General features: G+C 41.4%; 1 protein-coding gene across 1 annotated transcript in view; it reads right to left on the bottom strand.

Annotated features, from left to right (window-relative positions):
• LOC117513519 (plectin-like) overlaps nt 1–14,692 on the bottom strand; it is a 192,198-nt gene that overhangs the window by 133,064 nt on the left and 44,442 nt on the right. Inside the window, 1 exon segment of the mRNA XM_034173689.1 lies at nt 5,988–6,077. Within this exon segment, the coding sequence (XP_034029580.1) occupies nt 5,988–6,077 (90 nt within the window).

The raw sequence follows: 14,692 nt of genomic DNA, 5'->3' as shown, positions 1-14,692 counted from the left end.
AATAATCAGGTCCCATCTTATCTTAGGGACCTCGTAGTACCATATTACCCCATTAGAGCGCTTCGCTCTCAGACTGCGGGCTTACTTGTAGTTCCTAGGGTTTGTAAGAGTAGAATGGGAGGCAGAGCCTTCAGCTTTCAGGCTCCTCTCCTGTGGAACCAGCTCCCAATTCAGATCAGGGAGACAGATGCCCTCTCTACTTTTAAGATTAGGCTTAAAACTTTCCTTTTCGCTAAGGCTTATAGTTAGGGCTGGATCGGGTGACCCTGGACCATCCCTTGGTTATGTTGCTTTAGACGTAGACTGTGGGGGGGGTTCCCATGATGCACTGTTTCTTTCTCTTTTTGCTCCGTATGCATCACTCTGCATTTAATCATTAGTGATCGATCTCTGCCCCCCTCCACAGCATGTCTTTTTCCTGGTTCTTTCCCTCAGCCCAAACCAGTCTCAGCAGAAGACTGCCCCTCCCTGAGCCTGGTTCTGCTGGAGGTTTCTTCCTGTTAAAAGGGAGTTTTTCCTTCCCACTGTGGCCAAGTGCTTGCTCATAGGGGGTCGTTTTGACCGTTGGGGTTTTTCATAATTATTGTATGGCCTTGCCTTACAATATGGAGCGCCTTGGGGCAACTGTTTGTTGTGATTTGGCGCTATATAAGAAATAAGTTGATTGATTGATTGATTGATTAAAAAGTTATGGCTGGAAATATGCCTGTTTGGTGGGTAAATCTGTGCCAAAAAAGTGTGTATTTCAAATTGCACTGGTATTAAATTATAAAAGGCAGAACTATATATATTATATATAAAAAAAAATCTGCATCTACCAGTGCTACCATCCATTCATATTTCCCAGATGGTTTGGGAATGCCGCGAGATTCCCTGGGGAGAGTTATAGGACTTGGACAGGGAAGCGTAGACTGAGCTGCTTATTCTGCTGCCACTCTGACCTGGACTCAGATAAGTATCAGAAAATGAATGAATGAATGAATGAATATACTTTTTGTCACCCTTGGAAACTAGGAAATTTTGTTTAAAAAAATGTCTCTTCCAATCCAAGGACCAAAAAAAAAGAAAAAAAGAAAAAAGATAAACCCAGACTAAATTTACTCATTTTTACAGTAAGGTAACAAAATGCGAGACCTGCATTTAAAAAGGGTTAAAATTAGATGCAATGTTGCAACAGTGTTTGTGCACATTGTAAAATGTGACTTTTCTTTGTTGAAAATTCTGTCCCCAACAAGACAACAAAGTGTGGGGACAGATTCAGATGGAATTTTTTGACCGAGGGATTTGTTTCTATGATTCTATGAGGTCTGTCCATAAAGTATCGTACCTTTTTATTTTTTTTTAAACTACCGTATTTTCCGGACTATAAGTCGCACTTTTTTACATGTTTTGGCCGGGGGTGCGACCTATACTCCGGTGCGACTTATAAATGAAAAATATACCGGTAGGATCTCAATTAATTTACTGTAACAAAACAATTTTACGTGACAGAGTCGATCTATGTTTTAAAATGGCCACCGGAAAAGGAAATGCAATGCATCATGGGCACTGTAGTATGACGGCCATCCTATAGTTCACGCTGGTCGCGATAACCAATCAGAGAACAGAACTTTGGATGCGTATTCCTCACCTCACCCATAGCGTGTGAAGCTGACGAACACAGTGCTTGCTGTTATTCCGGCATGGCGAACAGAACAGCTTCAACCCTTGGATATCAATGTGAGCAGAGTGTTTAAGTTGACGCTGAGAGCTGCGTGGGAGCATTGGGTGAGCGACGGCGGAGGATTAGCGTGTGCACTTGGAAGGAGCTGGCGTCAATGATTGTGAAAAGCGTTTGAAGCAGACGAACATGGTGTTTATTCCGGGACGGCTAACAAGACAGCTTCAACCCTTGGATATCAGTGTGAGCAGAGTTGACGCTGAGAGCTGCATGGGAGCACTGAGCGACGGCGGAGGATTAGCGTCTGCACTTGGAAGGAGCTGTATCGACACCGCTGGGCGGTCATGAGCTGCGCAGGTAGGCGCTGCATGGTTCGGCTCACAATGTGGTCCGCAAAATACAAACATATCCGTAGGTAAAATGCAGCTCACGAGAGGGCACTCGAGGCTTGTGTGACTGTTCCTGCGACTTCTGACTACCATAGAAAAATAAAAATTTTAACGTTACTGATAACATAACAAGACAACGGAGAAGGCCCGAAAAAATGCCACCAAAAAGAAAATCATACTCTGCAGATTACAAGTTGCGACTGGTGAAATATGCATCCGAAAACGGTAGCCATCACAATATTATCATCTGAACTTTTCATGTTAACATACCTGTATGTCCATGGGACTTATAGTCCAGTGGACCTTATTTATGGTTTATTTTTCTTTATAATGGATAAAGTGGCCGGTGCGACTTATACTCCGGTGCGACTTATTTATGGTTTGTTTTTCTTTATAATGGATAAAGTGGCTGGTGCGACTTATACTCCGGTGCGACTTATAGTCCGGAAAATACGGTATATGGATTTCATTCATATGTTTTCACTTCAGACAAGCTTGAACCCTTGTGCGCATGCATGAGTTTTTCCACGCCTGTCGGTGACGTCATTCGCCTGTGAGCACGCCTTGTGGAAGTAGTGGTCCCACCCCGTCGTCGGATTTTCATTGTCTGGAAATGGCGGAATGATTTGGGGTTTTTTTCCATCAGAATTTTTTCAGAAGCTGTTAGAGACTGGCACCTGGAAACCATTCGAAAAATTTATCTGGCTTTCGGTGAAAATTTTACAGGCTTCACAGAGAATAAGGACTATTACTACAACTTTAAGGATGGCCCACAATGGCGCTCGGCACACCGCGCTCCGAGCTGCGACGGCGCGGCACAAGCCACCGGACCATTTCTAAACGGATGGCTCTGTGGATACGAGACCGTCGTGTGCTCCTTCTCTGGTTATCACAAGAGCTGGACATCAACCATTTTCTGGCAGATTTCACTTTTAACAAAAGATTTTGTCGTGGAAAGCCGCGCGGAGGCTTTGTGCGTCACGACCGATTCGCTGTTCGAGCGAGACAAAGGAACACCTCCGTTTCGGAGGACAAGAGGACAAGTTTGCCAGAGGACAAGTTCAGACATGTCCAGTTCTCCACAATTTCTCTTATAACTCACTCGACTGGTAAGCATTGAAAGCCGAGATAGACATGTCCGAACTTGTCCTCTGTCACGCCGAAACGGAGATGTTCCTTTGTCTCGCTTCCAAAGTGAATCGGTCTTTACGCGCGAAGCCTCCGCGCGGCTTTCCATGACAAAATCTCTTGTTAAAAGTGAAATCTGCCGGAAAATGGCTGATGTCCAGCTCTTGTGATAACCAGAGAAAGAGCACACGACGGTCTCGTATCCACAGAGCCATCCGTTTAGAAATGGTCCGGTGGTCTGTGCCGCGTCGTCGCAGCTCGGAGCGCGGTGTGCCGAGCGTCCTTAAGGGGGTCCTTAAAGCTGTACTAACAGACCTTATTCTCTGTGAAGCCCGTAAAATGTTCACAGAAAGCCAGATACATTTTTCGAATGGTTTCCAGGTGCCAGTCTCTAACAGCTTCTGAAAAAATTCTGATGGAAAAAAAAAAAACCAAATCATTCCGCCATTTCCAGACAATGAAAATCTGACGAGGGGGCGGGACCACTCCTTCCACAAGGCGTGCTCACAGGCGAATGACGTCACCGACAGGCGTGGAAAAACTCACGCATGCGCACGAGGGTTCAAGCTTGTCTGACGTGAAAACATATGAATCAAATCCATATAGTTTAAAAAAAAAATAAGGTACGATACTTTATGGACAGACCTCGTATTTTCTAAATAGGACTGACTTTATTTTTGACCCCCTGTGACACATTTTGGGTACCCTTTAATGTGAAAGTGCCCATATACAACTGCAGTGGTCTCAAACTGGCAGCCTGGGGGCTACACACGGCCCCTCATTTTAGTCACTGACGGCCGGCCCTACTGTGCACATCATTAAACATGACCTGTATGTTTATTTTCTGTGCGCACATGAATCTATAAAAGATGTGCACTAACACACACGACGTTACAGAACATCATGATTTTCCCCGTCAAATCCTCAGGAACATTTTCCAAATATGTTAACGCAATAATTTTATATTGATTTATCACAGCTTTCAAATGAGGATTTCAATGTTGCTCATAAAATGACTCGCATTCATTACATAATTTTAACTTTGTGATTAAAATGGTAGATTTTTAAATCAGTGCTGCTACTTTTGAAGACAGAGCATGGCCAGCCCCCCCAACCCCCACCACCACCGCCAAGAATCCAAGTTTGAAACCACAAATATGAATTACAAAGGCCACGAAAGAATAATGAAAAAAAAGATGCAAGAAAATCAGCAAATAAATAAATAAAATTCATGCAGCGTCACCAAACAGAGCACTACTTACAGGAAGCAGTGAGTGCATGCATCCTACATATGATGGTAGTAACTTCAAAACACTGGACAGGTTTTATAACCCAGATGCCACAAGATTAATCAGAAATAACTGAAATTAAAAAAATGCAAAAACAAACATAATTTGCCAAGACAGGATGTGTGATTACTGAGCACAGCCAAATCTGCAGCCATATATGTGAAAATTCAGATGATTAAAATTAAAGTAACTAAACGATCTACCCACTCACCAAACGAACACTCCTGACCAGGTCTCGCTCCCTCAGCTAACGCCGGTGAGAGCAGTGCAAAGAGAGGAGGTGAAAGGTCACCGCACACAGAGGAAGGTTAAAGGAAAGAGGAACAGTGGATCCAACACAAGTGTAGTTCACAAACACACAGGCCAAAGTGAGGTTAAAGGGCAACTCTGGCAATTTTTCAACCTGGTGCCTATTTTTTTTTTTAGAGGTTGTTGTGCTGAACTTTTCACTCAGGACGAAAATGAAGATAACTGCTCAACTACTGAGTTAGAGCGCTATACAGTGTAAACCTAAAGGGCAAGTGGAAAACACTCAGGGGGCCACATATGATTAGACGTCTCTGGCAGTGTGTAAGCCTGTCAGAGGTACATGTGTGTACCTTTACCTCAATAAATATAAAGAAACTTTCACATAACAAGGTAACTACTTACCTTAGCGTTCTGGTTTAGAAATGGTACTCTCAATCAAGTCCATACAAGTTGATTATAGATGACGGTTCTTTCTTCTGCTCTGGTGGCAGACAACAGAAACTAGGACCTCAACAATAATCAGCTAGAATAGACTTCACCAGGCTAAGGCAAGTGGCAGCCTGTATAACCACTCTTTTAAAAATGGTTGTTTTGGGTTTTTTTGGCGTTTACTTAGCTAGCATGTCCACGGTTACCTCTGTAAAGATCTTCTCCATGCCACCAGACACTTCTAATGATGCATTTGTCAAGTCAGTTGGAAAAAGAAGTTGCTTACTTTGAAGGTTCTTCCACTTGGGCCATAGGACTACTTTGTATCGTCGTTTAGCGCTTTGCGGCATTCGTATTCAATACCTGACGGATTATCATCAGTTTTGTCCAGAGTGAAATCTGAACCAAAAACAACTAAAAATAGAGGCCAGGTTGAAATAAACAAAACAAAAAACAAGAATGTGTTTATGGAGATGTTCAGAAGATCAGCAGAGCTGCAGCTGGTGGAGACAGAGAGAGAGAGAGAGAGAGAGAAAGAGAGAGGCTCCTGCACACAAATTGCCAAAAAAGACGCAAGCATGTACGTGGAATGATTTGAAAAACAAACGAAGAGGTGCGTCAGGTCACTTTTATAAATGGAACATGAAAAAAGTTGCTCAGGTTAAAGCTTTTTGGCTGTGACTGGTTATGATTTGCTGCCTGGAGGAAGACCTTCATGGTTGGTTTAAGATGAGTGCTTCTTCTGTAATTAGTCAAGATTAGGTTTTGGTTCAGAGCAGAGTTGAAGTGACAGACATGAAGTTCTGAAGCTGGTGCCAAAGATCAGATATCAGGGCTACGCACCAGTGTTTCCCCAGAGAGGACCTCCAACAGGGAGATCAGGTTGTGTCCATCTCTCAGGTCTTCGTAGAGGTCTGAGACATGATGATGCGACTGCCAAGAGAACAGAGAAAATAACATGTTAAAAGGATTTATCATTTCAGTGAGCAAACTTTTTTCTTTTAGCCTAGCAATTCATCTTTCCTGCTGTGCATTAATATTATTCAGATCCACTTCCCAACATTTTTAGTGTCATACACCATATTTTCCAGAGTAGAAGTCACATTTTTTCCTCACTTAACAACACACAGAAAATCAGTGTAGCACATGTACACACCACAGCATGTGTTGTTACTCAACATAAGGACTTTTAAATTCCAAAAATAAGTGAGACAGACTGATAAACACGCCTTGCACAACAGGCTGGATGTTGCATGATGCGGTTTGGACAGAAGAATGTCAGATGGACATGGACTGCTGGAGCACAGCAACATGGAGGAGTGAACAACAGAGGATTTATGCAGGAAGCAGCGTGCACACCACAGCCTGCGCTATTTAGCATAAGGATTCTTAAAGAGCAAAAATAAGCAAGATGGACAAATAAACGTCTGTAGGACAACAAACGGGGCAGTTTTCAAACTCATGCTTTTCAAACTTAATGCCTTTATATCTTAATTTATACAGTGAGTAAAATAAGTATTTGAACACCCTGCGATTTTGCAAGTTCTCCCACTTAGAAATCATGGAGGGGTCTGAAATTTTCATCTTAGGTGCATGTCCACTGTGAGAGACATAATCTAAAAAAAATTAAATCTGGAAATCACAACGTATGATTTTTTAATAATTTATTTGTATGTTACTGCTGCAAATAAGTATTTCAACACCTGTGAAAATCAGTGTTAATATTTGGTACAGTAGCCTTTGTTTGCAATTACAGAGGTCAAACGTTTCCTGTAGTTTTTCCACCAGGTTTGCACACACTGCAGCAGGGATTTTGGTCCACTCCTCCATACAGATCTTCTCCAAATCTTTCAGGTTTGGAGTTTCAGCTCCCTCCAAAGATTTTGTACAGAGTTCAGGTCTGGAGACTGGCCAGGCCACTCCAGCACCTTGAAATGCTTCTTACGGAGCCCCTCCTTAGTTGCCCTGGCTGTGTGTTTGGGGTCACTGTCATGCTGGAAGACCCAGCCATGACCCATCGTCAATGCTCTTACTGAGGGAAGGAGGTTGTTTGCCAAAATCTCGCAATACATGACCCCATCCATCCTCCCTTCAATCCGGTGCAGTCGTCCTGCCCCCTTTGCAGAAGAGCACCCTCAGAGTATGATGTTTCCACTACCATCCTTCACGGCTGGGATGGTTTTCTTGGGGTTGTTCTCATCCTCTAAACATGGTAAGTGGAGGTGATTCCAAAAAGCTCTACTCTGGTCTCATCTGACCACATGACCTTCTCCCATGCCTCCTCTGGATCATCCAGATGGTCACTGGTGAACTTCAAATGCGCCTGGACATGTGCTGCCTTGAGCAGGGGGACCTTGCTGCCCTGCAGGATTTTAAGCCATGACAGCATCATGCGTTACTAATGTAATCTTTGTGACTGTGGTCCCAGCTCTCTTCAGGTCACTGATCAGGTCCTCCTGTGTAGTTCTGAGCTTTCTCAGAATCATCCTTACCCCACAAAGTGAGATCTTGCATAGAATCCCAGACCGAGGGAGATTGACAGTCATCTTGTGTTTCTTCCACTTTCTAATAAATAATCATAACAGTTGTTGTCTTCTACCAAGCTGCTTGCCTGTTGTCCTGTAGTCCATCCCAGCCTTGTGCAGGTCTACAGTTTTGTCCCTGGTGTCCTTAGACAGGTCTTGGCTATGGTGGACAGGTTGGAGTGTGACTGATTGAGTGTGTGGACAGGTGTCTTTTATACAGGTAACAAGTTCAAACAGGTGCAATTAATACAGGTAAAGAGTGTAGAATAAGAGGGCTTCTTAAAGAAAAATTAACAGCTCAGTGTGAGCCAGAATTCTTGCTGGTTGGTAGGGGTTCAAATACTTATTTGCAGCAGTAACATACAAATAAATTATTAAAAAAAAAAAAAAATCATACATTGTGATTTCCGGATGTTTTTTTAGATTATGTCTCTCACAGTGGACATGCACCTAAGATGAAAATTTCCGACCCCTCCATGATTTCTAAGTAGGAGAACTTGCAAAACCACAGGGTGTTCAAATACTTATTTTCCTCACTGTAATCATCTGTTCTGGGTCAAACATTTCTGCAAAATTTTGAAACAATACATTAATTTGTAAAATGGTGTCTCTTGTGATGGTGGGAATTTTTATTTATTTATTTTTAAATATCTCAGTTCGTCCTTTTATCTAAATGAAAGCAAACTATCCATACAATGATTGTGAAAATCAGTTTGATTACTCAATACGTTTGAGTAATCCCGCAAACAAACAAAGACACAGATATCAGCTTTATATATTGACCATCAGCCGCCCTGCTCTCGAAACACTGGTATCGACATCAGCCATAGAAAAACCTGCACCTGTCAATCACTCATTGTGAACATGACAAACCAAAATGACTTAAAGTTTTAGGATATTACATTTGAATTTTGCATTCAGCTAATAAAACAGGAAGTAACACTCATTGTAATCCGAGGTGTCTGCAGAGCGCAGAGCGTTGTCTCTGCTAGTACACTCTCAGTCAGGAATGCGTAGCCGTAAGCAATCAAACCCGACTCCAGCTCCAAGAGCCAGGTGGCAGCTTTCATTCCTGAGAGCTGATCGATGGGAAAGAAAAACAAAATAAATACATCAAATCAGCGAATAAAAGCAAGAAAACCTATTTGAAATCAGCTCTTGATACTGTTGGCAAAAGTGTTAAAGAAAACTGTGCACAAACGTGCGCCTTCCAGCGTGGTAGTGTCACCTCACTGATAAGATATTTAAGTGAGTGCATTCGCTTTCAAACACACACCCATTATGGGAATTTTCCTTTAAGGCTCCAGTATGACAATATCTGACATCTGGTAGAAGATATTAATCAGGACAGTGACTTCAACTGCACATCAACTTAGGTTACTGGAACAAACACAGAAAAGACGTCAGTGCAACACAGACACACTCAATAATTTCAGGCAAATTAAGAGTACAAATTGTTCATCAGGGTGAGGGACACAACTGTAAGTTGATTTTATCTTATTTCTGCCAAAAGTTAAATCCTCAAGTGAATAAACAGTTGAGACTTTGCAGCACATTTGAGCAGCTTTTTTCACCATCTAGTGGGCGATGTGAGCATTTCAAGGCTTCTCTACATTTCCTACTACATGAACCCCAACATTTAAAAAAGGCATTTATAAATATCAAAAATGTATGATTTTTTTGTTTTTGGCACACAGAGCTTTGACTGCCCAGGGTTAACGGTTGAAAAATCTGATATTGAGAGTTTTGTGTTTCTTGAGTTTTAAGATATGAAAGTTTACCAGAAGGATGGAATTGTGCCTGACCAGCACAACTTACAGTTGTGAATAAAACGCATAAAGAGTGAGGAGCTCAACTGTAAAAACTGCACTCAGTACTCAAGAGAGGTTTGATGCAACTACAAGCAGATAGTGAAGTAAGAGCAAGAGTAGAGGGAGCTGTGGTGATGTGGCAAGAAAATGACAGAAAGAAAAAAAAACAAAGAAAGGTGACACACAAGGTCACAGTCAAGACCATAAGCATCTGAAAAGTGATATAATTATTGTGAACTTTGGGTCTGTACAACAACACAGTGGAGATAAAGTCATCAATCAAGATGTACTTGTAGTGTAGATGAGGTTTAACAAAAATATAATCTTAACCATTTAGGACTTACAGCTATTTTTCTACATTCACCCATTTTCAGAGCCCATAAACAATTAGTCAAACTAAATATAATTTTTTTACAGCTATTTTTCTACATTCACCCATTTTCAGAGCCCATAAACAATTAGTCAAACTAAATATAATTTTTTTCTACTATAAATAATCACTTGTAAGGGCCCATAAAAGGCAATAAACAAATTAATTAATTAATAGTAATAATGATTTAAAAAAAAGGGTTTTACAAAAATTATTAGGGCTAGGGTTATTGTTAAAAATTAATTAATTAATTAATTTAAAAAAAAGGGTTTAACCAAAAATTACATTTATTGTTAAAACAATATATAAATAAATGAATTACTGAATTAATGAAAAATGGTTCAACAAAAATATTAGAGTTAAGGTTATTGTTAAAAATAAATAAATTAATTGATTAATAAAAAAGGGTTCAATAAAAATATTAGGGTTATTGTTAAAAATAAATTATTGAATTAATTTTAAAAAAAGCAAACAACTATACAAACAAACAAAAAAATACACTTATGGACCCGACTGTACTGACCATTTCTGCAAAGACACAGTCAACACTACAGTGTTGTGTCTGAACAGGTGAGTACCTACCTCTACCCTCCGGTGCTGGGTGGAGGAGAAAACGGGATGAAACACAGAGGAATGACAACAGATGGAACAGGGAAAAATGGAAACGAGATGGAGAGAAGAACAGAGATGAGTGAATTTGAAACAAAAAGTTCCAGAGGAACGTGAGGTTAAACTTGATAGTACAGGAGACAAAACAACACTCAGGCTTTCAGAATGTGTGTGTTTTTCTTCCTGCAAACTCAGCCATCAAAAGGGTGTTTGTTCATCAACCTGCTGCCCTAAACGTTAACGCCACAGAATTCCCCCTGCAAGTTCCAACAGTGGTCGATTTATGCTGGCAAGAATTTCAGCCCTGGGATCCAACACGATGTAGGCTCCTCCCCCCTGCATGCACAGAGCATCGGACTATAGCGAGCAGAGGGACCAAAGGTGTGCAACGCCGTCACCGCTAGAGATCACTGTCTGCACGCTGCAGAACCCCTGAAAGTCAAACTGCTGCATTCCCTCTGTCCAGATCTGCAGCCGTACTGCAAACTCATCTTCAGTCGTACTGACGGTGATTCTCGGTGACACTAAACCGTGACAAACCGTCCTACCACTAACAAACTGTTCTCAGAACCTTTCAAGGGTTACCTCATTAGAACAAATCCTTGTTCACATCTACGATCCTGCATTTGGAAACAAATTTCTCTACGTAATCACACAACAGTGATCCTTTGAAAAGGAAATAAATGAAATTGTGACAATTAAAGATTCCGAGTGAATGTGCTGTAGTTTGTAGACATTGGTCACTGACGTGACAAGTCACTCTTACACAATAAAAAAAATGATTTGCAGAGAAGGAAGACCCGCTCAGTCGTCCATCACAGGTCTTCATAGCTACTTCAACCCTGCAAGTCTGCTGCTGTCAAACTAACCATGAAGCCAGTAAATCATTTTAACGTTTGTGTAACCTCAGCGGAAAACTGTCATGTCGCGCGTTAACACTTTCACTGCCAAATGAGACTGAATCAAGTGCTGACGAGGTCTACGTGCTGAGTACTCCAGATTTATCTCCACTCGTATGAAACTACATTAGTAAAATGCTTCATAAAGGACAACCACATATGAGAATTCAAAGTTTGAATTAACCAACTGATTTCTAAACACGAGGGGATGGATACAACAACCTACAGTTAGTTATGTTTAGGTGACATCATAGCAGCTAGTGAGCACTTGCTTCCAGAACACAAGGTTCTCACCTCAAGACCCCTAATGCCACCTTCTCCATGTGCATCTGAAGTTGCATCAGGAAGGGCATCCGGTATAAAACCTCCATAACGGATCTGCTATAGTGAAATGCTACAATCAGAAGAATCACTTTAGCCAGCTGTGTGACAGACTATAATTTGATAAATTTCTGCACTATCCCAGTATTAACAGTTTGGAAATGCCTGATTAGACAAGAAATTAGTGTCTGAGGGTCATCAGGCCCAGTGTTTGTATCCCGATACCAACGCGTTAAGCGGATGAGATGCTACGACTCCCCCTGGATGGGAGTTGAGTCCATCACAGGTAACTTTCCCTGCCAAAGCTGGTACCCATTTACAGCTGGGTGGACTGAGACAATGCCGATAAAGTGTCTTGTCGAAGGATGTTGCCTGAAGGAAGCATCTTAAATTAAAACACGGTTTATGGGTTGGTAGTCCAACTCTAACAGCAAAGATCCACCGGCTCTGACACACGTCGTTAAAATACAGTTTATAGGTTTCAGCACTGTCCAGGTATAAACTGTTTGGAAACAGCAGAGTTTGCAGGTCGTAAAACAGGTGCAACTGCTAACCTGTTATGTGGCAGATAGGGGAGGTGGGACAGCTCATCAATAATGGATCAAAAATGATAATTAAGGACATAATTTTGGTCATGTTTATTAATTTGATAAATAAGTTCTTTAGATGCTGTGTTCTATCGCTACTAGCAAAAATACGCCCTACGGGCGTGTTATGTGTGTGCATGGTGGAGGTGGGAGGGGGTGTTACCTCTTTGGCAGTAAACCAAGATCAGGGGTCACCAACCCTGTACCTGGACAGCACATGCCCTGCATGTGTTCTAACTCTACCTGTTCTACTCCAAGGCAATTAACTGTATCAGGTGTTCTCAGCCAATCAAGAGCTGGAAAACATCAATTTTAAAAAAATCAGGTGTGACTTGTGGAAAACATGCAGAGCAGGTGCTCTCCAGGAACAGGGTTGGTGACCCCTGCTCTAAGTGTATTGTTTTAGGCTAAATTTATCATGTTAAAATTCAAAATAACTGCATAAAATAAGACAGACTGTGAAATGATGAATAAATAGTAAAAAAATAAATAAATAAAATAAGCATACATGCCTTCATTCGAAAAAAAAAACAAAAAACTTTTATCATCAGGGAACTAAGAGGGTAGTGCACAAAACAAAGACTATCACATAAAAATAATCCTTCATTAATCACAACTGAGGTAAAAATTGAAATATTTGTGATAATTTATTTGGAGTCATAGTCGCAAACTAGTTAGTTATGCTAATTAGCTTGCGACTCTAATCCAAAAGAATGGTTGCCAATGGCCCATCATACAAGCTTACCTGTTTAGCATGGAGACAGCTTGAGAGGAAAGGGTTAACGGACTTTTATCATGCTTTACAATGATGCCTCACATTCATCCACTCACAAACACACAGTCACTGGCAGCAACTTATGGATTAGGGGCCTTCCTCGTGGACACCTTTTTGACTTATCGGAATTGAACCCATGACCCTCTTTAAACGATCACTTTCCTAAAACAATCCTGTTGCGCTCACCTTCTGTAACCCTGTTCACCTGTGAAGTATTTGTAAGTGAAGAATGCGCACGCCACGCAACATCAAGCAGTTGTGATGTCAGCTAGCTGTGTGCAATGATTAGCTCCACACTGGCGACACAGTAGCTGTGGCCCGTCCTCCAAGAAGTCACTATGTCACTAGTCTTGTAGCCCCGCCCATTCTACATACTACACCATACATAAAATTTGTCATTCTAATTCAGAATATAAAGACACAATTATAGCAGGTAGCCAGCCGGACTCAGGGGTCTATGCTGCACATGTGCTGCCGGGGACCTCAACTCTATGGCCTCGGGGTCCGGACTAAAATCAAAAGCAGCTAAGTGAGTCCAGATGTGGATGACTCACCGCTCCACATCCACCACAGAGACTTGAGAGGAACAGAGTACGGTCTCATGTAGCGGCAGCACAACCAGGCAGGAACGGAAAACGCCCCATGCTTATTTTTTTCCTTTTGCTCCATTTGTAAAACATGAATGGCCCAGTGTCTGCACAGCAAAAAGTCTGTTGGAATAATGTGGGCGCACTTAACGTCTGAAGCCTCCGAATGTACCGCTGCCAGTGGGAGTTTCCTGGATGAAAAGTAGCATAAGTATTTTTACTGGTGTGCAGGAAGGGGTATTGTGTTACGGGGGCTAATTTTTCACTCTTAATGAGAAACTCCAGAGTGAAGGATTTGGCGTGTTTGACGTATCCCTGTGTTACCTGCAACATTCAGCTTGTCAGGTCAAAGTTTCAGAGCAGTGAAGTAGAGGAGCACAGACGGAGGGTTATACAGTATGATCTCATGACAGAGTGGACAGTCAGAACATTAAACTTCACAGTCACAGAGTAGATCTAATGACCAGGTGTGAAACAATATCTTATAAGCTAACATGTTCATGGGTAGTGGGTTCGATCATTTCCACACAAGTGGCTAAAACACTGACATGAGGGAAGAATTACGTCTATACGAGCATCAATATCAGATGTAAAACTAAGTACTCAATCACACAACTTGTGTGTGTCTTACACCATCAAACTACAGTAAAAGTGTACAATTATGCATTTTTGGAAGCTGAATACAGATAATCCAAATGAACAATGACACACACACACACACACACACACAAATCAATATAAGACTTTTTCCTTTGGAAAAAGTTTTTTTTTTTTAATTCTATATTGTTTTTTAATTTTACTGTAAAGCACTTTGGTCACCTTGAGTGTTGCAAAGGGCTCTATAAATAAACATTGATTGACTGATTGATTGATTGATTGAAATAAATCCAAAATCATGGGGTTGTCTTATATTCAGGGTCTAGACATTTACATGCCATATACAGCCACAACAGTAGCCGTCACCAAATACCTGTGCAAAAGGTGTGTCTCCCAGGATTGAAAGACAAAGAGCAGTGGTTCTAAAAAAAAAAACCAACCAACCAAAATTGTCTACGCTAATCAGC

The sequence above is a fragment of the Thalassophryne amazonica genome, chromosome 7, assembly GCF_902500255.1.
Source record: "Thalassophryne amazonica chromosome 7, fThaAma1.1, whole genome shotgun sequence".
Taxonomy (NCBI): domain Eukaryota; kingdom Metazoa; phylum Chordata; class Actinopteri; order Batrachoidiformes; family Batrachoididae; genus Thalassophryne; species Thalassophryne amazonica.
The sequence above is the reverse complement of the archived record's forward strand: the minus strand, read 5'-3'. Positions and strand labels throughout refer to the sequence as shown.